We start from the raw sequence: 24,784 nt of genomic DNA on the forward strand, positions 1-24,784 counted from the left end.
CGCACATCCACGCATCAACTACACTGCCGAGGGGAGGTGGAAATTATTCGTCAAATCCTCTTTAAAACTCCTTCCTCTCGCATTGGCTTTAAAAATACTGCAAATGAATGGGGGGAGTGGCCTTGAAGAAAAGAGGGCAAAATGATGGGAGGCTCAATTTGAATTCTCTCAAATTTGATAGTGCTAGGAAAGTTACTGCTTTGCAGCAGTTTCTGAAGAAGACTATTAACTGCTCGAGGAGAGTTGAGACTGATGGTTCTTCTGTGGCTCCGACAATTTTACTGCGAGAACTCCTAAACGCAGAGCTACTACGATGCTTTGTGTGGCTGCTTAAACACACACATAGACGGTGGAACCCCACTCAGGCGGGCCACATGTTGGTAACTGCAAGCGAAAGCCGCGTCAATTCAGAAAAGCACTTGCTCTCCTTCCAGAAGTACAAAAAAAAAGACACGAACTGAAGTGAATGCGCCGAGATTTCACCGCACATAGGCGCGCCATTCGGGCCGGTCCCTAACGCAAGCCTCCGAGCGCCCGGGGCTCGGCCGCTCCATCCCACAATCCTTCGCACGGCGCGTCACTGACGGAGACCATGATGGCGGCTCATAGTGCACCAGAAGTGATAGCACAGCTGGAAAGCGCAGCCAAAGTTTTAATGGTAAGGGCCTGCTTTCCCCTTTGCCTCTTCTCCAAGTCCACGGGGTATGTCGGAAGCTCCTGGGCTTATTTTTGGTGGCCGTGAGTTGCAGGATGCTGGGATGATGAGGGGTGAAACACGGTGCGTGGCGCAGTGCCCCAGACCCTGGTGTTTGATTAAACTCTACACCCGAGAGTGTCTTTGGCTCTGCTCACCTCACGTTATCTCCGCCTAACTCTATTTGTTTGTCTGTGCTTTTGTAGTTAAGTCTATTGTTATCTACAGTTTTTTAGTAGATGTATAACATTTTATTTAGATAGATACCGATGTTCAAGTAGCATCATTTTCTCACCATCGGCGAGGTTCTTGGTATCCTTCAAAAATATTTTTTTTCTGTATACGAAGAGTTGGAATGCAGTCAGATCAGATATTTTGAAATGCAATGGAATTATTTATGGTGGCTAAACTAACTTCTAGTAAAAATCTCCCATTGAGCTTTAAAATGGCGTGTTGTTTCAGGTATTGATTGGTGGTAGCCCTTCAGGTACACCACTGAGGTATATAGGGAGAAGTAAAGATTAATTTCCTTCACCTTTAACTTTGGGCTTAATGCATGAACTAGCACAAAAGTTGTGGAAGATGGGCTTTATTTTCCATGATATTAAGTCATTAAGGATTCTTACCTTTTATGGACTGCTAAATATTAGTTAACAAATATTAATTCACTGCAGACTAATAGTTTTTATTTGAAATATATGCTTGAATGATGGAAAACAAGCAGCTTAAGTGAACGTGCTCATGAAATTTCCTACATGGTTATGGTCTTTACATCTTATAACAATCCAATTTTTGAAATAATTATAAAAATGACATTGACTTTACATTGCATCTGTTCATTCAGAGCTTGAAATGCTTGCTTGTATTTTGATACAGTTGCAAAAGCTTAAAATTTATGAATTTTCACTTCTATTTCAATTTCCTCATTGCTTTGCCTTGCCATCTGAATTCTGTGTATGTCATTCAACCTCTATGTCCTTCTCAATTATCCTGCAGGATTATTTGTTTATTTTTTTTATTACTGTTTTTCCATGGCTCTGTTAATTTGGCACAACTGTGCTGTTTAATTTACATTAGTTGTTTGGAATACCAGGATTGTGAAAGACAGTGGAAATGCAGATCCTTTCAAGTGCCCTTTAATCACATGTGAGTTGAGAGTTTGTATCCTTATCAAGTCTTTCGATTAGTTTGAACCCTGGAACTGAGTCTAGTAAACCAGTTTTGACCACAGAATTAACAATTCCTTTATTTCAATCATTAATGCTCATTATTGAAAGGAGGACCTAAGGTGAGGAGGTGGAAGAGCTTGTGGCCTGGTGCCAGGCAAATAATCTCTTCCTTGATATCAACAAGACAAAGGAGATGGTTATCAACTTCAGGGGGAACTCACAGCACTCACATCCCCCTTTACATCAGAATCAGGTTTAATATCACTGGCATATGTCATGAAATTTGTTAACTTTGCATCAGCAGTTCTATGCAATACATAACACAGAAGAAAAGTAGATAAAATAAATCAATTACAGTATATTTTATTTGAATAGATTAAAAAATTGTGCAAAAACAGAAATGTATATTAAATAAAGTGAGGTAGTGTTCACAGGTTCAATGTCCATTTAGGAATCGGAGGGCAGAGGGGAAGAAGCTGTTCCTGAATCGCTGAGTGTGTGCCTTCAGGCTTCTGTACCTCCTTCCCAAGGGTAAAACTGAGAAAAAGGTATGCCTTGGGTGCTGAGGGTCCTTAATAATGGACGCTTCCTTTCTGAGGCACTGCTCCTTGAAGATGTGTTGGATACTACTGAGTCTAGTACCCATGATGGAGCTGACTAATTTCACAACTTTTTGTAGGTTCTTTCAATCCTGTGGAGTAGCCTCTCACACCCTCCCCCCCCCCCAATACCAGACAGTGATGTATCCATGGTACATCTGTAGAATTTTGTGAGTGTTTTAGGTGACAAACCAAATCTCCTCAAAGTCCTAATGAAATATAGCCATTGCCTTGCTTTCTTTATTGCTGCATTAATATGTTGGGACCAGTTTAGATCCTCCGAGATCTTGACACCCAGGAACTTGAAATTTCTCACTCTCTTCACTTCTGATCCCGATACAAGGATTGGATCAGTGACTCAGCAGTAGAAACTGCAAATAGTTTCAAACTCCTGGGAGTGCACATCACACATAATCTCTCATGGTACCAAAATACATCCTACACAGACAAGGAAGCTCAACAATACCCCTACTTTCTGAAGGGATCTGGACTTTGCAAGTCCGTCCATCATTACAGAGGTGTGTAGCAGAGAGAGGATCCTGACAAGCTGCATTAAGCTTGGTATAGAAACTGCACTGCAGTGGGCAGTGAGACTCTACGACTGGTAATCAACTGCCCAGTGCATCACTGGCACCTGCTTACCCGCTGTCAAGGACATATATACAGAAAGGTGCTGCAAGAAGGCTATTTACTTCATGAAGGATTCTGCCTACCCGGCTCATGGATTATTTGTCCTCCTCCCATCAGGGAGGAGGCTACGTAGCATACATGCCAGGATCACCAGGCTCAAAAATGATTATTTTTCCCCAAGCAGTATGGCTGACCAACACCTCCACCCACTAACTCTGCTACTTTATTATTTCCTGTCAGTCACCTTCTGTATAGCTTACTGTCACTTTATGGGCAAACTACTGGTCTATGTATATAAGCTATCATATGTATTCATTGCAACACACATAAAAATTGCTGGTGAACACAGCAGGCCGGGCAGCGTCTATAGGAAGAGGTACAGTTGACGTTTCGGACCAAGACCGTTCGTCAGGACTAACTGAAAGAAGAGATAGTAAGAGATTTGAAAGTGGGAGGGGAGGAGGAGATCCAAAATGATAGGAGAAGACAGGAGAGGGAGGGATGGAGCTAAGAGCTGGAAAGTTGATTGGCAAAAGGGATATGAGAGCACCATGGCTTGTCTATTCGTTCCCCCCCCCCCCCCCAATCCCTTTCCACCGATCTCCCTCCCGGCACTTATCCTTGTAAGCGGAACAAGTGCTACACCTGCCCTTACACTTCCTCTCTCACCACCATTCAGGGCCCCAGACAGTCCTTCCAGGTGAGGCAACACTTCACCTGTGAGTCGGCTGGGGTGATATACTGCATCCGGTGCTCCCGACGCGGCCTTCTATATATTGGCGAGACCCGACGCAGGCTGGGAGACAGTTTAGCTGAACACCTACACTCTGTCTGCCAGAGAAAGCAGGATCTCCCAGTAGCCACACATTTTAGTTCCACATCCCATTCCCATTCTGACATGTCTATCCACGGCCTCCTCTGCTGCAAAGATGAAGCCACACTCAGGTTGGAGGAACAACACCTTATATTCCGTCTGGGTAGCCTCCAACCTGATGCATGAACATTGACTTCTCTAACTTCCGTTAATGTCCCACCTCCCCTTCGTACCCCATCGGTTATTTATTAATTATTATTATTTAGATTTCTTACTCTGTCTCTCCTTTTTCTCCGTCTGTCCCTCTCACTATACCCCTTGCCCATCCTCTGGGTTTCCCCCCCTCCCCCTTTTCTTTCTCCCTTGGCCTCCCGTCCCATGATCCTCTCGTATCCCTTTTGCCAATCACCTGTCCAGCTCTTAGCTCCATCCCTTCCCCTCCTGTCTTCTCCTATCATTTTGGATCTCCCCCTCCCCTCCCACTTTCAAATCTCTTACTATCTCTTCTTTCAGTTAGTCCTGATGAAGGGTCTCAGCCCAAAACGTCAACTGTACCTCTTCCTATAGATGCTGCCTGGCCTGCGGCGTTCACCAGCAATTTTTGTGTGTTGCTTGAAATTCCAGCATCTGCAGATTTCCTCGTGTATATGTATTCATTGTGTGTGTTTTTATTCTTTATCTTTTGTGGGTTTTTTGTCCTGCATCAGATCCAGAGTAACAATTTTGTACTACTTTACACATGTGTATAGGAAATGACATTAAACAATTTTGAATCTTGAAAGCAAACTGAAGCTAAAGCCTACTACACTGGAAATTTCAATATGGGTTCTGAGTTGAAGAGTTCCTCTTTTTAGGAACATCCTTATTCATCCTTTGACATTTCTTCCCAACCAACCTTCCTTCTGTTTAAAATATGTGGCTCAGATATTAATAAAAATTATTTAGCTTAGCTGCACTTTTACAACTAATTTAGAGAGAAGTTGTATTTATTGAACCCACTCTCAGCTGGGTTGTTCCTCTGTTTCTTTTCAATGAGGTACAACAGCTGAAATTTTAAGTTTTAACACCTGGAATTCTCTGTGAGGGTTACCATGCTGTACTTGCACCGTAAAGTTAAACTGCTGTACATTATAGTAAAATTTAGATTTTTAGCCAAGACTGGATCTTTCTTCAGCTTTCAATTCCAGATTCTTTGACTTCACTGGTTATGAACTATACTCTTTGCCTGAAACTTCCAAGTAGTTTTGAATCAGTCAAGAGGCACCACTTCTGTGTCTGCGTCGGAGAAACTGGTTCATCAGGTTCTGCTCTAGCCTTGGTTCATGGCTTGAGTTTCTGACCTTGCACCTTTCTGCTTTCTGGATTTCAAACATTTGCAGCTGTTCAAGTTGCACATCTTCTATATTGTAATTTTCAGAGAAATACATCCAACAGAACACTCTTCAATACTCTAAACTTCATGACTTTACATGGCTGTGACGGATCTCTGAGCTTTCACACGCAGTTCATTATCAGATACACCATATTGATTCGGATTTACTTAAAATAGCCTAATCTCAGTATGGCAACATTGGACCTTTATTTTTTTTTAATTTCTGGGTATAAACAGTAAATGAATTGTTTCTACAAGATCCATACAATGATTCAGCATCCCAGGTTTGATCCTGATCAGAGCTATTTATGTTGTCTTTGTGTTCTTTCTGTGACGAGCTGGTTTTCCCTCTGGTGCTCTAGTTTCCTTTTTCTTTCCAACACTTTACTGGTTGATAGGTTAATTAACTACTGTAAAATGGCTCTTGAATATTTGGGTGGTAGGAGAATGTGATGGGGGGGGTGAAAGGGTGGAGTTAATGGGCAAATGGTATTGCCCTGAGGACTGTGTGATCTCCTGTGTCATAAGATATGAAATTATCCAGGCTACCATTCCAGAATGCTGCTACTTTTCTCAGTTTATTTGCCTTTCCTTTTGCCTAGACTATTTTCCCATTATTGTGCTTCCTTTCATTTTGCTCCCTAGGAACCCTGCTTTCCAATTTGTATCCTAACTGTCCTGTATTTGAACTTCCTACTTTGATTCTCTGATCAGATGCATACCTGCATTCAGAAATTTTTCATCCTCTGATTCCAACTCCTCATTCATTCACCTTGTGATCTGAGCTCATTTGCCCTCTTCTTCCATAAGCTCTTCCTGCAGATAAACTCCGTGGTATGTATGGTAGTTTATATGGATGGAGAGCTTAAGGGAGATGCTCTTTCCTCTGTTAACCCTGGTTCCTGTCTATTTCTCACCTATGTGATTCAACGATGGTGCCTGTTTTTAGTTTCTCCCCCGTGCTATCTCTTTTGACCAACTGTGGGTAGTATTGGGTGGGCAGAAATTCTTACAAATAGTTACGGAAAAGAACAAACCTATTGAGTTGTGCCCTTGTAGCAAGCTCTGATTCTCCCAGCTAATGACTCATTTCTCGTTGAACCGGATTGTAATTTTGATACCATATTTGATCTCAAGTAAAGTTTTGGTCTCTGTGTTCATGCCATACCTTTCTGTCTAAGCCTCTAAATGAGCATTGCAATGTGCTTCCAGATGGCATGTCATATTCTATATTCATGTTCCTATTGGTCGTAACCTAACTTGCACCCGTTCACCTTTTGCTCCCATCCTTGCTGACCTGTGTTGGCTCCTGGTTAAGCATTGCCTCAATTTTTGAAAATTGTTCGTCCTTGTTTCATAGCAACTTTCTGTCATTGTTACTGAAACAGAAAGGAGAGTTGTTTAACAAATGGAGCAGTCAGGATGCTACAAAGATTGATTATATTGTCCCAGATTAAAGACATGTCCTTAGTTAGAAAGATGAAACCATATCTGTGGGTTTGTATTTACTCACAGACATTGGTGTAATTATGTAAGGTGGTTCTGTAGTTAGCGCTGTTGCTTCACAACTCCGGCAGTTCAGGTTTGTCTTGACTTTGCAGCTATCTGTAGAGCTCACACGTTCTCCCTGGATTTCACCTGGGTGCTCCGAGTTTCATCACAAAAATATGCTGGTTGGTCAGTGAATTGTTTACCATGAATTACCCTTAAGATAAAGGGGGCCAGGTTAATTGGGGTGGAGTTGATCGATGTGAGAATAGGTATTGGAAGAAAGTTGGGGAGGGTGGGGGAAATGGGATTGTGATGAGAAGTGGGGAGAATTAAAGGGCTGAATTCTTAAATTGGAACAAAAAAAAACGAGAAATTACAGATAGATTTTCCATTGTCTAAAGTGTATGGTAACTATTGGTTAGAAGAATTTTTTACCCTGGTAACTCGGGTGGTTTCTTTTGTAGAAACTATAAGTGATCCTAATTCAAATCTTGATTGTGTACTTCAAGCCTATAGTTTCTTCTGGTAGAAGGTGAAAGACCCATTGTTTTTTTTAAAAAAAAGAGTGAGGCAAGATTAAGAATCGTGACGGTGAGCTTCCTTCTTGATATTGCCACACTCCTGGTTAAAGTATTTTCGTAAGACTTTTGGCTAGGTTGTTCTGTGATTTAATAGTGATGAAGAAGAAGCAATATATTTCTGTGTCAAAATGATATGGGACTTGAAGGGGACTCTGAATGTGAAGGAGCTCCTGTGCACGTCTTTAGCTGGTACGGGCCGCAAGTTCGGAAGATGCGGCTAGGTTAACCTGGGTGAGCAATGGCAGTGCATTTTTTATAACTGGTGCACAATGTACACCTGTGGTGGAGGGGATTAATTTTTTAGGATGGTTCTGTGAAATAAAGGTGCTGCCTTATGGTGTGAGCCATTGCTTCTGCACTCATTCAGGCAAAATGGGAATTATTCTATTGTGCTACTGATTTGCGTTTTTGTCATGGCCCTTTGCACTTTATTTGTCCACTTACACTGCACCATCTCTGTAACTGTAACACTATATTGTTTGTTTTCCTTTTTATTACCTTAGTGTAGTTGTATTTGGAAATGGCCTGTTTCAATGGCATTCTCAACAGAGCTTTTCACTGTAACTTGGTACGTCTGTCATTAATAAACCAATTGGCTTGCAGATGCTGGAAAGGCTATGTGCTGTTAAAAAACGAGTCATTCTCCACAATGTACCAAACTTTTTCTAACCTACTGTTGTCTCTGTATTTATGTGGCAGGTCCATGGTGACCCACCACAATGTCAAAAGTGTATGTGCTGATTAAAGTCTTGTTGGAGGTGGTCATATCTGGTACTTTTGTGACGCAAATGTTACATGCAACTTACTCCATGTCTAAATATTGCTTGGATCTTGCTGTATGCTGGCAGAAGTTGCTTAAATTGACAATCTATCTGAAATTGAGCATTGTGTAATCATCAGTGAACATCTCCACTTATAATGGAAGAACAATTGTACAAAAAAAGCAGTAATGGGTGAGTCAAGGACACTGCCACAAGAAATTTCTACAACTATGTCCTCCATCTTGCTCTGCTGACAACCACATAATTTTCTGTTGTTCAAGATTGGCCTCCAACCACTAGAATATTTTGTCTTTTGATGCTCTAGACTTAACAGGATGTCTTAGATCATAAATCTGCCTGCTTCACCATTTAACAACAACATGGCAGATCTGGCTGTGGACTCAGCTCCACCCACTTTTCTTTTCCCCCATAACCCTGATTCCCTTTGTGTGCAAAAATCTATTTAAATATGGTTAATGAGGTAGCAAAAATCTATTTAAATATATTTAATGAGGTAGCCTCCACTGCTTCCCTCGGCCGAGAATTCCACAGATTCACTGCTGTCCAGCAAAGCAGTTTCTCCTCATCGCTGTCCTAAATCTATCCTCTCAAAGTTTGATGCTATGTCTAGTCTCACCAGTGCAAACAACTTTCCTGACTCTATCTTACGTATCCTTTTCACTATTTTGTGTTTCTATAGTATTCGCCCTCCCCTTCTGAACTCCAGTGAGAGAAGTCCCAGATGATTCAATCTCTCCTGATAGGCTAACTGCCTCATCTCTGGCATTAGCCTGGTGAGCCTCCTCTGCACCACTTCCAAAGCCAGAATATCTTTCCTCCAGTAAAGAGAGCAGTACTCCAGGTGCGATCTTACCAGTACCCTGCATAACTCCCTGCTTCTAAATTCAATCTCTTTAGCAATGAAATCAACATTCCATTTGCCTTCCTGGTAACCTGTTGCATCTACAGTTCATGCACAAGCACTCCTAAGTCCCTTTGCAACAATATGCTGCATCCCTTCACCATTTAAATAATAATCTGGTCTTCTGTTTTCCTTCCAAATTGTATTTACCTACATTGTACTCCATATGCCAGGCACTTGCACATTCACATCTCTCTGTAGACTCTCTGCATAGAACGTAGAACAGTACCGACTCTTCATCCCGCAATACTGTGCTGTCCTTTTTAACTAACTCTAAGATCAACGTAACCTTGCCCTCGATTTCTCTTCCTTCAATGTGTGCCGTGGTGGCATAGTAGTTAGCACGTTGCTATGACAGTTCTGGGTGTTGGAGTTCAATTCCAATGTCATGTGAAGGAGTGTGTACATCCTCCCTCTGGAATGTATGGGTTTTCTCCAGGTGCTCCAGTTTCTTCCCACAAGGCAAAGTCATACCAGTTAGTGGGTTGGTTGTCCTGTGATTAGGGTAAAATTTGGTGGGGGTGGGAGGTGGTGTGCTGGGTGGCATGGCTCAAAAGGCCAGAAGAGTCTATTCAGTGCTCAATCTCAATAAATAAACGTCTTAGGAGTCTCTTAAATGTCTCTAACGTATTTGCTTCTACATTCCATGCACTTACCACTCTCTGTAATAAAAAGAAAACTTACTTTTGACATTCCTCCTACACTTTCTTCAATCACCTCAAAATTATGCCCTCTTGGATTACCGTTGCCACACTGAGGAAAAGGTACTGGCCGTCCACTGTATATATGCCTATTGTCTTTTGAACTCCTATCATGTCACCTCTCATCCTTCTCTCTCTCTCCAAAGAGAAAAGCCAGAGCTTACTCAACTTTTCCTCATAAGACAAATTTTATTAAATACTTTCGTAAAGCTTTGAACCAGGCACCTTATGGTCGGCTGATCCAGAAGGTTATCATCATCAGGTGCCGTGCCCAGTTTGAACTTTGACTGCCATGGCCCACAGACTCCTGTTTCGGGTCAAGTGGATCATTTAATTGATATTCATTTCCAGTTCTCTGGCTGCTGTCTCCATCATCATTTGTTTTTGCCTTCCTCTTGCTTTCTTCCCTTCAATCTTTCCCATAATTACCATGCATTCTAACTCCTCTTTCCTAATCACATGTCCAATGAAGTCAAGTTGCCTTTTCATGATTTCATACATTATTTCTTTTTTTGTGCTTGCTCTGTTCATGACATCCTCATTAGATATTTGTTTCGTCCATGATATTCTTTGCATCCTCCTCAAAAACCACATCTGTGCTGCTTCAATTTGTTTCCTCATGTTACTAGATATTGTCCAACATTTAAGCCATATAACATAACTGTATAAATGTAACATTTCAGTACTCTGAGGTGGGTTGTCATGCCTAGTTTAGGGTTGGTCAGTATACTCTTCATTCTCGTAAAGGTGTCTTTTGCCATCTCTATTCTTCTTTTGATGTCCATGTCACACCTGCCATCTGATGTCACCCAGCTTCCTAAGTAGCAAAAGTTCTGTACTTGTTTTATGTCTTCCCTGTTTCTTCTCAGCCTGCAGATAGGATTCTCCTTCTTTTTGGATATCACCATACATTCTATCTTTTTGCAATTGATAGATAGACCCATTTTTGCACTTTCTTCAACAACTATATCAATTAAGTTTTGTAGTTTTTCCTCCGTACTTGCAATTAACACAGTGTCATCCACATATCTGAAATTATTGATGTTTTCACTGCCCACTTTGATTCCCAAGATGTCTCTTATTTTTTGTACTATTGTTTCACTGTACACATTAAACAAATCAGGGGAGAAAACACACCCTTGTCTAACACTTCTCTTTATTTTCGCAAACTGACTCACTGCTCCATCTATTCTTACAGCGGCAGTTTGTTCCCAGGACAGATTTCTGATTAGGCGGAGGTCTTTCGAATCTAGATCTAGAGTTTTTTGTAATATTTAGAATAACTTATTGTGCTTCACTTTATCAAATGCTTTTGTGTAGTTGATAAAACAAACAAACAAATCTTTTTGCACTTGAATAGCTCGTTCTGATAGTATCCTAACATCAATATCACGTTTCTTGTACGTTTGTCTTTCACAAAACCACATTGTTCTTTACCTATTTCAGCTTGTATCTAACTTTTAGCTCTTATCATCAAAATCCTTAGAAGTATCTTGGTGATATGACTCATTAAATTTATGGTCCTATGTAATTCACATTCTATTGCTCCTGGTTTCTTAGGAAGAGTGATAAATACTGATTTTATTTTTAAAATCTCTTCTGGTATTATTCCAGTCTCATAAATGTCATTGATTAAATCAGTAAGTTTTTCAATTTAAGGCACATAAAAAATTGCTGTCATGCGGTTAGCATCCTGGTAAAACTCCTCTGCACCCTTTCTAAGGCTTCCATATTGTTCCTAAAATGTGGTGACCAGAACTTGACTCTCAAGTGGTCTAACCAGAATTATATAGAGCTGCAGCATTACCTCATGGCACTTGAACTAAATCCCCTGACTAATGAAGGCCAATACTCCATATACCTTATTAACCAACCTATCAACTTGCATGGCAACTTTTTGGAATTTATGGACATGGACACTCTGTTCCTCCACACTGCTAAGAATCTTGCCATTAACCTTGTACTTTGCCTTCAAGTTCAATATTCCAAAGTGTATCTGTTCACAGTTCTCTGGATTGAACTCCATCTAACACTTCTCAGCCCAGCTCTGTATCTTATTAATATCCTGTGGTAACCTATGATAACCTACATTATCTGCAACTTGACTAACCTTCTGCAAACAGCACCTCTCCACTTCTCCAGTCAGAGTACGCTCCATCTGCTACCACTCACTGCCTTGTATAGGCAAGCCATTTTTGAATCCATGCAGACAAGTTTCCCATGTCTCCTGACTTTCTGAATGAGCCTACCATGGGGAACTTTGTCATATATCCATTTGCACCACTTTCATCAACTACCTTATCACTTTCTTGAAGAAGTCAATCAGGCTTGTGAGGCATGTCCCTCACAAAGCCATGCTAACTATCTTCAATCAGATTATGATTCCCCAAATGCTTGTAAATCCTGTATCTTAAGAATCCCCTCCAATAGTTTTCCCACTACTAATGTAAGATGCGCTGGTGGTCTAAAATCTTAGGATTATCCTTATTACCTTTGAACAAAAGAATAACATTTTGCACCCTCCAATTTTTTGGTACTACTCCTGTGGCCAGTGAGGATGTGAAGAACATTCCCAGAGATGTTGCAGTCTCTTCCCTCTCTGCAGTAACTTGAGGTATATCCTGCCCTGCCCTGGATATTTATCTATTCTAATGTTTTTCAAGAGTTCAGTATATCCTCTTTGTTAACCTTGACATATTCCAGTATATTAACTTGTTCTATGCTGACCTCGTGTTAAGCAAAGTCCCTCTTACTGATGAATACTGAAGTATAGTACTCATTAAGAACCTATCCTTCCTCTGGTTCTAGCAGTTTTTCATCTTTTATTCTTGATCGGTCCTATCCTAATGCTAGTCAACCTGTTATCACATCTTGGGGTTTAGAATGTCTTGAGGCTTTCACTGATCCTACTCACCAAGGCCTTATTCCAATCTGGGGTCCATGGACCCTTTGTGTTAAAGGGCATAAAAAAGGTTGGGAATCCCTGGATTAGAGTGATTTTTCGCTTCCTGTTTTTTCCACCCACACTGACTCAGTGGATGATCCCTCCATGACGTCCTTCATTTCTGCAGCTGTGATACTTTCCCTGATTAGCGATGCCATTCCCCACCTCTTTTATCTCCCTCCCTGTCCTTTTTAAGACCATAAGACAGGAGCAGAATTAGGCCACCTGGCCCACCGAGTCTGCTCTGCCATTCAGTCATGGCTGATCCTTATTTTCCATCTCCTCTTCAACCCCACATCCCGGCCTTCTCCCCATAACCTTTGATGTCATGTCCAATCCAGATCCTATCAATCTCTGCCTTAAATACACCCAATGGCCTGGTCTCCACAGTTGCATGTGGCAACAAATTCACCACCTTTTGGCTAAAAAAATTTCTCCGCATCTCTGTTTTGAAAAGGCACCCCTGTATCGTGAGTCTGTGCCCTCTTGTCCTAGACTCTCCCACCATGGGAAACATCCTTTCCACATCTACTCTGTCTAGGCCTTTCAACATTTGAAAGGTTTCAGTGAGATCCTCCCCCCGCCCCCATCCTTCTGAATTCCAGCGAGTACAGAGCCAGAGCCATCAAACATCCCTCATATGATAACCCTTTCATTCCTGGAATCATCCTTGTGAAGCTTCTCTGGATCGTCTCCAATGCCAGCACATCTTTTCTAAGATGAGGGGCCTAAAACTGTTCACAATACTCAATGTGAGGCCTCACCAGTGCCTTATAAAGCCTCAGCATCACATCCTTGCTCTTGTATTCTAAACCTCTTGAAATGAATGCTAACTTAGCATTTGCCTTCCTCACCACTGACTTAACCTGCAAGTTAACCTTCAGGGGGTTCTGGACAAGGACTCCCAAGTCCCTCTGCAACTCAGATTCCTGGGTTTTCTCCCTGTTTTGAAAATAGTCCACACATTTATTTCTACCACCAACATGCAGGACTGTGCATTTTTTTTTTGAAACATCTAAACCTGGAACTTTCAGTAGCTATTCTTGCCATTGTGACAGCCAAACCGCTGTAATGGCCACAATATCATAGTTTTATGTACTAATATATGTGCAAAATTCATCACCCTTATTTCTGATATATTTCACATAAAAGGAGACATTTTAACCCATCCCACTGACTGCATTTATGCCCTATCCATTGTGTACATCCTCTGCACAATTTGCTTTCCTACTCCACTTCTTGTCATCAGCAAACTTCGATATATATGCGACACTTTAATCCTCTCTTCCAAATCATTAATGTTTATTGTGAATTGTTGCAGGCCTAGCACTGATCCTTGAGGCACTCAGCTTATCACAGACTGCCAAGCAGAAAGACACCTAAGTTTTTGCCTTCTATTGATTAACCAATCCTCTATCTATGCTAATACGTTTGTATATTACTTCCAACTCCAGGCATTTTTATTTGATGAATAAGTATTTTATACGTCACTTTTTCTGTAAATCCAAGTATACAACATCTACCTGTTCCCCTCTATCCACTGCGCTCATTATATCCTCAACTCCAGCAAGTTTGTCGAACTGTGTCTGCCTGATAGAACCACTTTTATTTAGATATTTCATTATGTCTTAATGTAGCTTTAAAGCATTTACCCAACTACAGATTTTATGGCACATTGAATCAAACTGGTTTGATGTTGAAGGCAGTCACTGTCACTTCACCTCTAGGTCCACATTTGGTTTGTTCTTGTGAGGAGGTCTGAAGATGAGTGATCCTAGTTAAACCTAAACTGGACATTGGTTGAGTAGGTTAGTCAGTGGAATTTGACAACTTCTGTCACCTTTCTGATGACTGAGAGTAGATTAATTGAGCAGTAGTTGGCTGGATTTGATTTGTTTTTTAATGAACAAGGCATGCCTGGCTAATTTTCCACAATGTTGGTTAGATGCCAGTGCCTCTTTCGGGCATTTGAGCAATACACTGGATTTTGGTTAATTGGGTTAATCAAGAACGCACTTTAATTGGGACAACTTGTAAAGAACAAAAACAAATCGAAGATAACTGGATTTCTCTTTGTTTATATGGGACACTATGCTGCTTAATTGGGACAGTAGACTATTGCCAAACAGTTTCTAACTAGTGTCAGTTGCATGCACGTTGAGTGGCCATGTTTTTAAATATTTCATTTGTGTATGTTTGTGTTCAAAAAGCAATTATTTTTGTCCCTGATGGTTGGTGAGTTATAAGCAGTAAGACAATACAAAACTGTTTTACTCACTGTGGTTTCAAGCATTCACAGGAACAACTAGGAGTTAAAATGAAATGATTTCACTACTTCAAGTTAGGAACTGTGAAGAACTTGAAGGTATCAACAATCATTTTGAATGTTACAATGAAAATGAAGTTTTGGGTGATGCAATTGTTGAAAGCACTGTTTAAAGGCAATCCATTATCTGCACTGATTTTGTTCTTTTACAGTCAATCAAGAAAGCACTGCAGTGTACTTTGGGTGAATTCCTCTGTCGCAAACTATTAGAAACTAATGCACAGGTTTATAGTATTGTAGTAGTATTGGTAGTGTTCTAATTTATTCTGTATTTTAGTTAAATACATACTTTGTTCTTTAGTTAAATAGTAGTTTGTCTGTTTCATACCTTTGTAACTATTTCCATGAAGCTTTGATTAATTGGGGTAGCTGCTTAATTGGGCCAAAATATACTGATCATGATGTGTCTAAATTAACTGGCATCCACTGTATGTAATACTTTACACTTTACCTAGGGAGTGCTGACTGTGCTGGATATACTGCCAGAGAGAAAGTTGGAAGCAGACTGACTAACAGCATTTATTAAGTGCCTACACAAGTTCTTGAATTGCCTAAACATTTGAAAGTTAGTTATCTTTTTTGGAACTAATCAGAGAACAAGGGCATTTAATTGATGCTCTTGATAAAAGTTTCCTTTATAATGTGATTAAAGACCATGGGAAAATATTAATGTGTGTATTGTACAGTGTCCATTTAATAAAAGTTCACCCCATCACCCCCCCCCCAGAAGTTTTCATGTTTTATTTTACAACATTGAATCACAGTGGATTTATTTTGGCTTTTTTGACACTGATCAATAGAAAAAAACTCTTTTGTGTCAAAGTGAAAACATCTCTACAAAGTGTTCTAAATTAATTACAAATATAAAACACAAAATAATTGATTGCATAAGTATTCACCCCCTTTAAATTAATGTGACACACTAAATCATCACTGGTACAGCCAATTGGTCTTAGGGGTCACGTAATTAGTTAAATAGCGATCACCTGTGTGTAGTCGAGTTGTTTCAATTGATTGTAGTAAAAATACACAGGTATCTGGAAGGTCCAACTCCTGGCAAAAACTACACCTTGAAGACAAAAGAATACTCCAAGTAACTCTGTGAAAAGGTTATTGAAAAGCACAACTCAGGAGATGGATACAAGAAATTTTTCAAGTCACTGACTCTCCCTTGGAGTACAGTTAAGTCAATAATCAAGAAATGGGAAGAATATGGCACAGCTGTAAATCTGCCCAGTGCAGGCCATCCTCAAGAATTGAGTAACCATGCAAGATGAGGACTAGTAAGGGAGGCCACCAAGAGAGCTGTGACAACTCTGGAGGAGTTACAAGCTTCTGCGGCTGAGATGGGAGAGACTGCGCATACAACTGTTGACTGGGTTCTTCCCCATTTGCAGCTTTATGGGAGAGGAGCAAAGAGAAAGCCACTGTTGGGCAGGGGGGAGGGAACTCACGTGAAATCTTGGCTAGAGTTTGCTAGAAGGCATGTGGGAGATTTTGACATCAGCTGGAAGAAAGTTCTATAGTTTGATGAAACCAAAGTTGAGCTTTTTGATCATCAGTCTAAATGCTATGTTTGGCACAAGTCAAACATCACATATCATTAAAATCATACCATCCCTGCTGTAAAGCATGGTGGTGGCTACATCATGCTGTGGGGATGCTTCACTGCAGCAAGTCCTGGAAAACTTGTGAAGGTAGAGGGCAAAATGAATGCAGCAAAATACAGGGAAACCCTGAAGGAAAACCTCAAGCAGTCTACAAAAGAACTGCGATTTGAGAGAAGATTTGTTTCCAAGCATAAAGCCAAAGCTACACAGGAATGGCTTAAAAACACCAAAGTTAATCTGGAGTAGACAAGTCAGAGTTCAGACCTCAATCCAATTGAGAATTTGTGGCTGGACTTGAAAAGGACTGCTCACTCATGATCCCCATGCAATCTGACAGAGTTTGAGCAGTTTTGTAAAGAAGAATGGGGGGAAAATTGCAGTGTCCTGATGTACAAAGCTGATGGACCTATCCACATAGACTCAGGCTGTAATTGCTGCCGAGGTATATCTATTAAATACTGACTTGAAGGGGGTGAGTAATTATGCAATCAATTATTTTGTGATTAATAATTGTAATAGTCTGTTGTTCAGTCAAAAAATACCAAATTAAATCCACTGTGATTCAATGTTGTAAAACAATAAAACGTGAAAATTTCTAGGTCAGTGAATACTTTTTACAGGCACTGTAAATTTCCAGAAGGCACTTGAAGAAGTTTGCCATAAGCAACTGTAATCCAAAGGTGTAAAACATGAAATTTGAGCTAAACTATTGACATAACTTATTTGTTTTGGAGATGCAGCATGGTAACTGACCTTTCCAGCCCAATGAGCCTGTGCTGCCCAGTTACACCCGTGTGACTAACTTACTAACCTGTACATCTTTGGACTGTGGGAGGAAGCCAGAGCACCCAGTGGAACCAACGCAATCATGGGGCGAGTGAACCCACTCCTTTCAGACAGTGATGAAATTGAACCAGGGTTGCTGATGCTGTTAAGCAGATGCAGGAAATCTGGAGCAATGCACAAAATACTGGAGGAACTCAGTAGGTCAGATAACACAATAATTTTTGCTGTATTCTATGCCTTGCTTTTATGCTTCCTTTGACTTCACTTGTCTGTCATGTTTGCCCCTCATCCGCCCTTTTAAATGGTTCTTCCACTTCGGTATGAACTGATTTTGTGTCTCCCAATTACTCCCAGAAACTCCAGCCATTGTAGCTCTACTGTCATTCCTGCTAGTGTTCCCTTCCAAGCAGCCTTGGCCAGCTCCTCTTTCATGTCTCTGTAGTTATCTTCACTCATCTGTAGTACTGATAAATCTGATTTTTGCTTCTCCCTCTCAAATTACAGGGTGAATTCTATCATTTAATGACCACTGTCTCCTTAAGGGTTCCTTTGCCTTGGGTTCCCTAATTAAATGTGATTCATTACACACCACCCAATCCAAAATTGCCTTTCCCTTGGAGCAGGGGTTCCCAACCTGGGGTCCATGGATCCCTTGCTTAATGTATTGGTCCATGGTATAAAAATAGTCATAGTCATACTTTATTGATCCCGAGGGAAATTGGTTTTTGTTACAGTTGCTCCATAAATAATAAATAGTAATAGTACCATAAATAGTTAAATAGTAATATGTAAATTATGCCAGTAAATTATGAAATAAATCCAGGACCAGCCTATTGGCTCAGGGTGTCTGACCCTCCAAGGGAAGAGTTGTAAAGTTTGATGGCCACAGGCAGGAATGACTTCCTATGACGCTCAGTGCTGCATCCTGGTGGAATGAGTCTCTGGCTGAATGTACTCCTGTGCCCACCCAGTACATTATGTAGTGGATGGGAGACATTGACCAAGATGGCATGCAACTTAGACAGCATCCTCTTTTCAGACACCACCATGAGAGAGTCCAGTTCCAGCCCCACAACATCACTGGCAGAAGGTTGGGAGCCCCAGCCCTAGTGGGTTCAACCACACGCTGCTCTTAAAAAGCCATCTTGTAGACATTCTACAAATTCCCTCTCTTGGGATTCAGCACTAACATAATTTTACCAGACTACCTTCATATTGAAATCCCCCATAACTATGGTGACATTACCTTTTTACATGCCTTTTCTATCTAATGTGGTAATACTTAATGTAGTTTATAGTTTTTATTATACATTGCAATATATTGCTGCCACATGAGAACAAATGTCACAACTTATACCAGTAAGATTTCTGATAATTTGTACCCCCACATCCTGGCTATTGTTTGGAGGCCTGCACATAACTCCCATTGAGGTCTGTTTACTCTTGCAGTTTCTTAGCTCTACCCACAACGATCCAGTATCTTCTAATTCTATGTCACTTCTTCCTAAAGATTTTATTTTATTATTTTTTTAAACCAACAAGCCACCCAATCTCTCTCCCCCCCCCCCCCCACACACACACACACACCTTCCAGATATGATATTTGGTACATTTTATTTTTTGGAGAAAATCTTGATGACAATCTTAAAACCAGTCAGACAGGATTTTTTTTTAATGTACTTTATAGTAGTTACTTTAAGACCATAAAATATAGGAGCAGAATTTGGCCATTTGGCCCAACGAACCTATTCCGCTTTATTTTATTTTAGTTTGTCCGTAGATTTGAATCATGGATAAACCAGATGTAGAGTTACAGGGAAAATGCAGCACAGAAATAGACTTCCAGCCCATTTGGATAATACCAATCGTAAAGCACCTATTTTATACTAATCTTACTTTAACCTGTTTCATTCTCCCTACTTTCATAGTCAATTATTTTTAACAAATTTTTTCAATAATATAGTGATTAACTGTGTACAGCTCATGCTGTCACATAACATCACATATCAAAGCATTTTGCCAGATCCAAAGCATTATATATCCAGAATAATGGCGTAAACAACTTTTATCATTCCTCGAATTTCTATGCTTCTGAAAATATGGATGAACACTGTAGAAGTTCTTGAAGTAACTTTTGGGTGTTTTGAAATTGTTATGCCAAGATGAGGCCACTCTCAGGGTGGAGGAACAACACCTTGTATTCCGTCTGGGTACACTCCAACCTGACGGAATGAGTATCAATTTCTCCTTCTGGTAAACAAATCCCTCCTCTTCCCCACCCCCTATTCCTCACTCTAATCTTTTACTACTTTTCACCTGCCTATTGCTTCCTACTTGGTTCCCTCCTCCTTCGCTTTCTCCTACAGTTTACTGTCCTCTCCAATCAGATTCTTCCTTCTCTAGTCCTTGACCTTTCTCACCCTCCTGGCTTCACCTATCATCTTCCAACTAGCCAAATTTGCCACTTCCTCCCCACCTTTTTTATTCTAACATCTTCCCCCTTCCTCCTTTGTCCTGGTGAAGGGTTTTGGCTTGAAGCATTGAATGATTATTAATTTTCATTTATTAATTCCCATAGATTCCTGCTGAGTTCCTCCAGCATTTTGTATGTGTTTTGGATATCCAGCATCTGTAGACTTTCTCGTGTTTAGTAATTTAGTTGACTTTCATTGACTATTTACAGATTTTATTTCAGTTGTTTTGTGCAGTTTGTTTGGCTCTTTACTCGGTTTATCTCACCTTGACTTTCTTTACTCTGTGTATGGGCTTTACTGGAATGGATTAATTTATGACATTGTTTTGAGATGATGTTGAGCTTTCTCTTACAATTTCTAAAATTCTGGGGTTGTTATTGCTCCTAAAGTGAGTGAATAACTTTGAAGCCAAGTACCGATAACTATGAAGAAGCACCATTCTCTATGCAGCAATTCAGCAGGTGACCTTGATGACCTATATCTAGGGCAGAAAGTTGTTATGAATAAATAGGGATAATGTTTTCTCCAATCATTGCTACTTTTGCATTGGAGTTGAAGTTGCATCAAATTAAAGGATTTACATTGCCATTTACTGAGAAGCACCTTAAACAACATGCATACTGCACTTGATGGCCACTGATAGCGGAAGGGTAGATGCTGGATGTCTTGTGTTCTTGGTGTTGATTTGTACATGTTTATTTAGGGTGGTATATATTGAAAAAACACCACGGATATCTGTTCAAGTAATGAATATTTTGTAAGTTTCCTGAATTCGCTACTGATGGTGACATTTTGAAGAATTATTTGATGAGGCACTTATTATAAGACAATACTGTACTAGGTAGCATTTACATGATTTTAGAGCACACTGTAATGTAGCTACTTAGACAAAAATCACCAAACCAATCACCTCTTCCACCAAGAGGTATAAGCACATAGGAACATAACTAAGTACAAGTCTGTTCCAATTTGTGCCACACTGACTAAGAAATATAGTGTAGTAACTTGATTGTCACCAGGTCTGAATCCTGGAACTCCCTTTGTTGTTGCCATGTGAGAGTACCTGCAGTAAAACTGCAGACTTCAGCATGGTGCTCATCGTCACTTCCACAAGGTCCTTTGCGAGGGCTAGTAAGTGTCCTTTCCAGTTATGGCTGCAGCTGTTATATACAAATAAAAAATCTTTCAAGCAAGTTGTTTGCAAATTTAGTTGAGATTCATCTTCTCAGATTCTTGCCACATAATGCCAGAAAAAACGGAATTATATATCCAAACTTACAATGGAGCATTGATACGTCACCGTTATGGGTGGACTAACCATGAGTAAATTGAGCAAAAACAGGAAATACTGGAAATATTCAGGAGTTCAGCCTGCATCTGTGTTGACAAGATAACTTTGTTTACAGTTTATCCCCAGGGGCACCATGGTTTTGTGAATCATAGGCATTCCCCTCCCCACTTTTCGAGTAGCTTTGTAAGCTTCTTTTGTCTCTTACCCGCTGTGAAGAAGGGAAGGATCTCTCACTTGGAACATGATTCTTATTCCTCTTCTCACTGATGCAGCTGAGCCTGCTGAATATTTGTAACATTTTCCATTTTATTTGGATCTTTGGTGCCAGTATTCTTTTGATTTTTCACTTGCGGTTTGAACTCCCTTTATGGGAAATGTGAGATTATCCAGTTTGAATCTGAGTCCGACAAACTGGCATAATTTCTTAAGACATGAATAGTTATATAAAATCATTAATCACTGGATAGATACTTTAAGTAATCAAAGGCATGGAATGTTATTTATATTTCAAGGAGTTATATTTCTGAATTGTGGATATGTTTCATTTGTGCAAGGATTTTGGTCGGGTCATATCTTGAATAGTGTACTGCATTCAGATTTAGGCACGAAATATTATATAGGAAACAGGAAATAATACAAGAAGTACACTGGAAATTCAGTGAGTATTAGGATTAAATTATGCATAAGGAATATTGACCAAGGCATATGAGAAATTGGGCTTTAGTCTTCTGTAAAACAAAGGTCCTCCGTGTACCTGCCCTTGCTGTTGAACGCTACCTTGCAGCAAAAAGCTCCATGCAAGAAGATGTAGATTACTCTCAATATTTTGGTAGTCATTCTTCAACTAAGGTGGACCTTTATTATGGACACAGGAGATTCTGCAGATACTAGAAATCCAGAGAAATAAACACAAAATGCTGGAGAGACTCAGCAGGTCAGGCAGCATGTATGAACAGCCGACATTTCAGGCCGGGACCCTTATTCAGGATTTGAAAGAAAGGGGGATGATACCAGAATAAAAAGGTGGGGGGTCAGCAAGTGAGGAATCGCTTGAAGATGATAGATGAAGCTAGATGGGTAGGAAAGGTAAAGGGCTGGAGTAGAAGTAATTTGATGGCGAGTGGACGATTGGAGAAAGAAGAGGAGGGGCGCTGATGACAGGCAGGTGAAGAAAAGAGGTAAGAGGCCAGAGTGGGGAATAGAAAAAAATTCCTGGAAAGAGGTAGCAGTGCTTATGCCATTGGGTTGGAAGTTTCCTAGATGTCATCTGAGGAGTTGCTCCTTCACCCCGAATGCAGCCTCGTTGTGGCAGATGAGGAGGCCCCGGACTGATATGTTGGAGCAGGAATGGGGATACAAATTAAAATGGTTGGCTATCAGGAAATTCCATTTTTGGTGGAGGCACTCGACAAGGTAGTCCCCTATTTACATTAAGTTTCACCAATGTAGAGGAGGCTGCATCGGGTGTACTGGATGCAGTGGATGACCCCAACAGATTCATAGGTGAAGTGTTGCACCTCACCTGGAAGGGCTTTTTGGAGCCCTGAATAGAGGTGAGTGAGGAGATGAATGGGCAGGTGTTGCATTTTGGTCACTCACAGGGATAACTGCCAGGAGGGAGAAAAGTGGGGATAGGTGAATTGCCAAGGGAGTCACGGAGGGAGCTGTCCCCGCAGAAAGCAGAGACTGAGTTGAGGTAAATGTGTTTGGTGGTAGGAACCCATTGGAGAAGGTAGAAGTTTTGGAGAATGAATTGTTGGACGCAGACGCTGATAGGATGGTAGTGAGAAAAAGAGCATTTCTATCCCTGTTAAGGTGGCGGGAAGATGGGGTGAATGTGGATGTCTGGGAAATAGAAGGAACTTTGGGGAGGGCAGCATTAATGGAGGAGGAAGGGAAACGCCGTTGTTTGAAGAAGGATATCTCTGATGTCCTGGAAAGGAAAGCCGCAAACTGGGATCTGATACAGCAGGGATGAAAGGATTGACATTTTCACAGGAGACATGGTGGGAAGATGTAAAGTCAAGATAGCTGTGGGAATCGGTGGGTTTAATAGAGATGTCACTAGACAGACTGAGAAAGGGGAGGGAAGTGTCATAAATGGACCAAGTGAATTTAAGGGCAGGGTGGAAGTTTGAGGCAAAGTTGATGAAATTGACGAGCTCAACATGGGTGCATGATGCAGCGTCAATGCAGTTGTCAATGTAGTGAAGGAAGAGTTGGCGAGCAGTACTAGGGTAGGCTTCGAATATGGACTGTTCTAAGTAGTCATTGAAAAAGCAGGCATTGCTGGGTCCCATGCAGGAGTCCATAGCTACTCCTTGACTCTGAAGAAAGTGAGAGGAGACAAAGGGGAAATTGTTGAGGGTGAAGACCAGTTCTGCCAGCAGCTATACTTCATTAGGAATTTGAGATTTTGTATGTCACCGAAGACTTGTAAATTTCTACAGATACCATGAAGAACATTCTGGCTGGTTACAGCACTGTCTTATGTGTAGCTGTCAATGCACAGGATTGTAAGAGGCTTCAGAGGGTTGTAAACTGTGCCTGGTCATCACAGGCACAAGTCTTCCCACCATCAAGGATGTCTTCAAAAGGTGGTACATCAAGAAGGCGGCATTCATCATTAAAAACTCTGACTATCCAGAGCATGTCCTCTTCTCATTACTATCATCAGCAAAGAAGTACAGGAGCCTGAAGACCCAAACGCAACATTTAGAAATGGCTGCTTCCTCTCTGCCATTAGTCTTATGAACAGTCCATGAACACTACCTCTCAATTCCTCTTTTATACATTTTTTTTTAACTTAAATATCAGAATTGTATTTATTGTCACCAAGATGGGTCTTGAATTTTGTTTTGTGGCAGTAGTACAGTGTAGGCATAACAATTTTAATGTATTTTGTTGTAATATACTAATTTAGTATGCCTGCACTGTACTGCTGCCAGAAAACAATACATTTCATGACTTATGCCTGTGACAATAAATCGGATCCTGATAATTTTTGTAATTTAAAAAATTTTTCCATATAGTATTTTTTTCCCTGATTAGGAAAATGGGCTGAAGATCTGCTTTCAAGTCTCGTTACTTAGATTCCTGTCTTTTCTCGACAAGAAATAATATTTAAACAGTGCCCTTGGCACAGCAGTTTGTCTTTGAGAGCTTTATGTTGGGGGTAGAGATTAATGGTGGGAGATGTTTTTATTGATGATTAGCTTTTGGAGTCAGATAAATATAGGAGCAAGTGTTTCAAAGAATATGATTCTGTTACTTAAAGGAATGCCTAGTATTAGTGGAAGTGAGCAAATGGATTCAAACTAGTAAGCCAGACATGAAGGAATATGGACTGATGGTTAAAGAATATTGCAGACATAATTGTGACATCTCAGGGACATGAAAAAAAGCTGAATTGATACGCTTGAGTGCAGAGAGTAACTGTAGTCTGAAGGGAGGGGCCTAGAGGCAAAGATACTGAATTGTGAAGGAAAAGCGTGCAAAAAATAGATTCTAAAATCACAGCTTCTTTGGGATTAGGTTTTTAGAACTAAAGAGTTTGATGCACAAGGACATACGTTTTGGGGATACAGGGGCACTATTGGAAGCTGTGAAGAAACTGCTT

General features: G+C 40.6%; 1 protein-coding gene across 2 annotated transcripts in view; it reads left to right on the forward strand.

The window, feature by feature from the left end:
* Window positions 1-555: 555 nt before the first annotated feature.
* Window positions 556-24,784, forward strand: part of xpo4 (exportin 4) — a 110,639-nt gene continuing 86,410 nt past the window's right edge. For both annotated transcript variants that reach the window (XM_072263066.1, XM_072263067.1), the window contains exon 1: window positions 556-658. In XM_072263066.1, the coding sequence (XP_072119167.1) occupies window positions 593-658 (66 nt within the window). In that variant the 5' untranslated portion in view covers window positions 556-592. The remainder of the gene's footprint in view (window positions 659-24,784) is intronic.

Source organism: Mobula birostris, chromosome 7 (genome assembly GCF_030028105.1).
Source record: "Mobula birostris isolate sMobBir1 chromosome 7, sMobBir1.hap1, whole genome shotgun sequence".
Lineage (NCBI taxonomy): Eukaryota > Metazoa > Chordata > Chondrichthyes > Myliobatiformes > Myliobatidae > Mobula > Mobula birostris.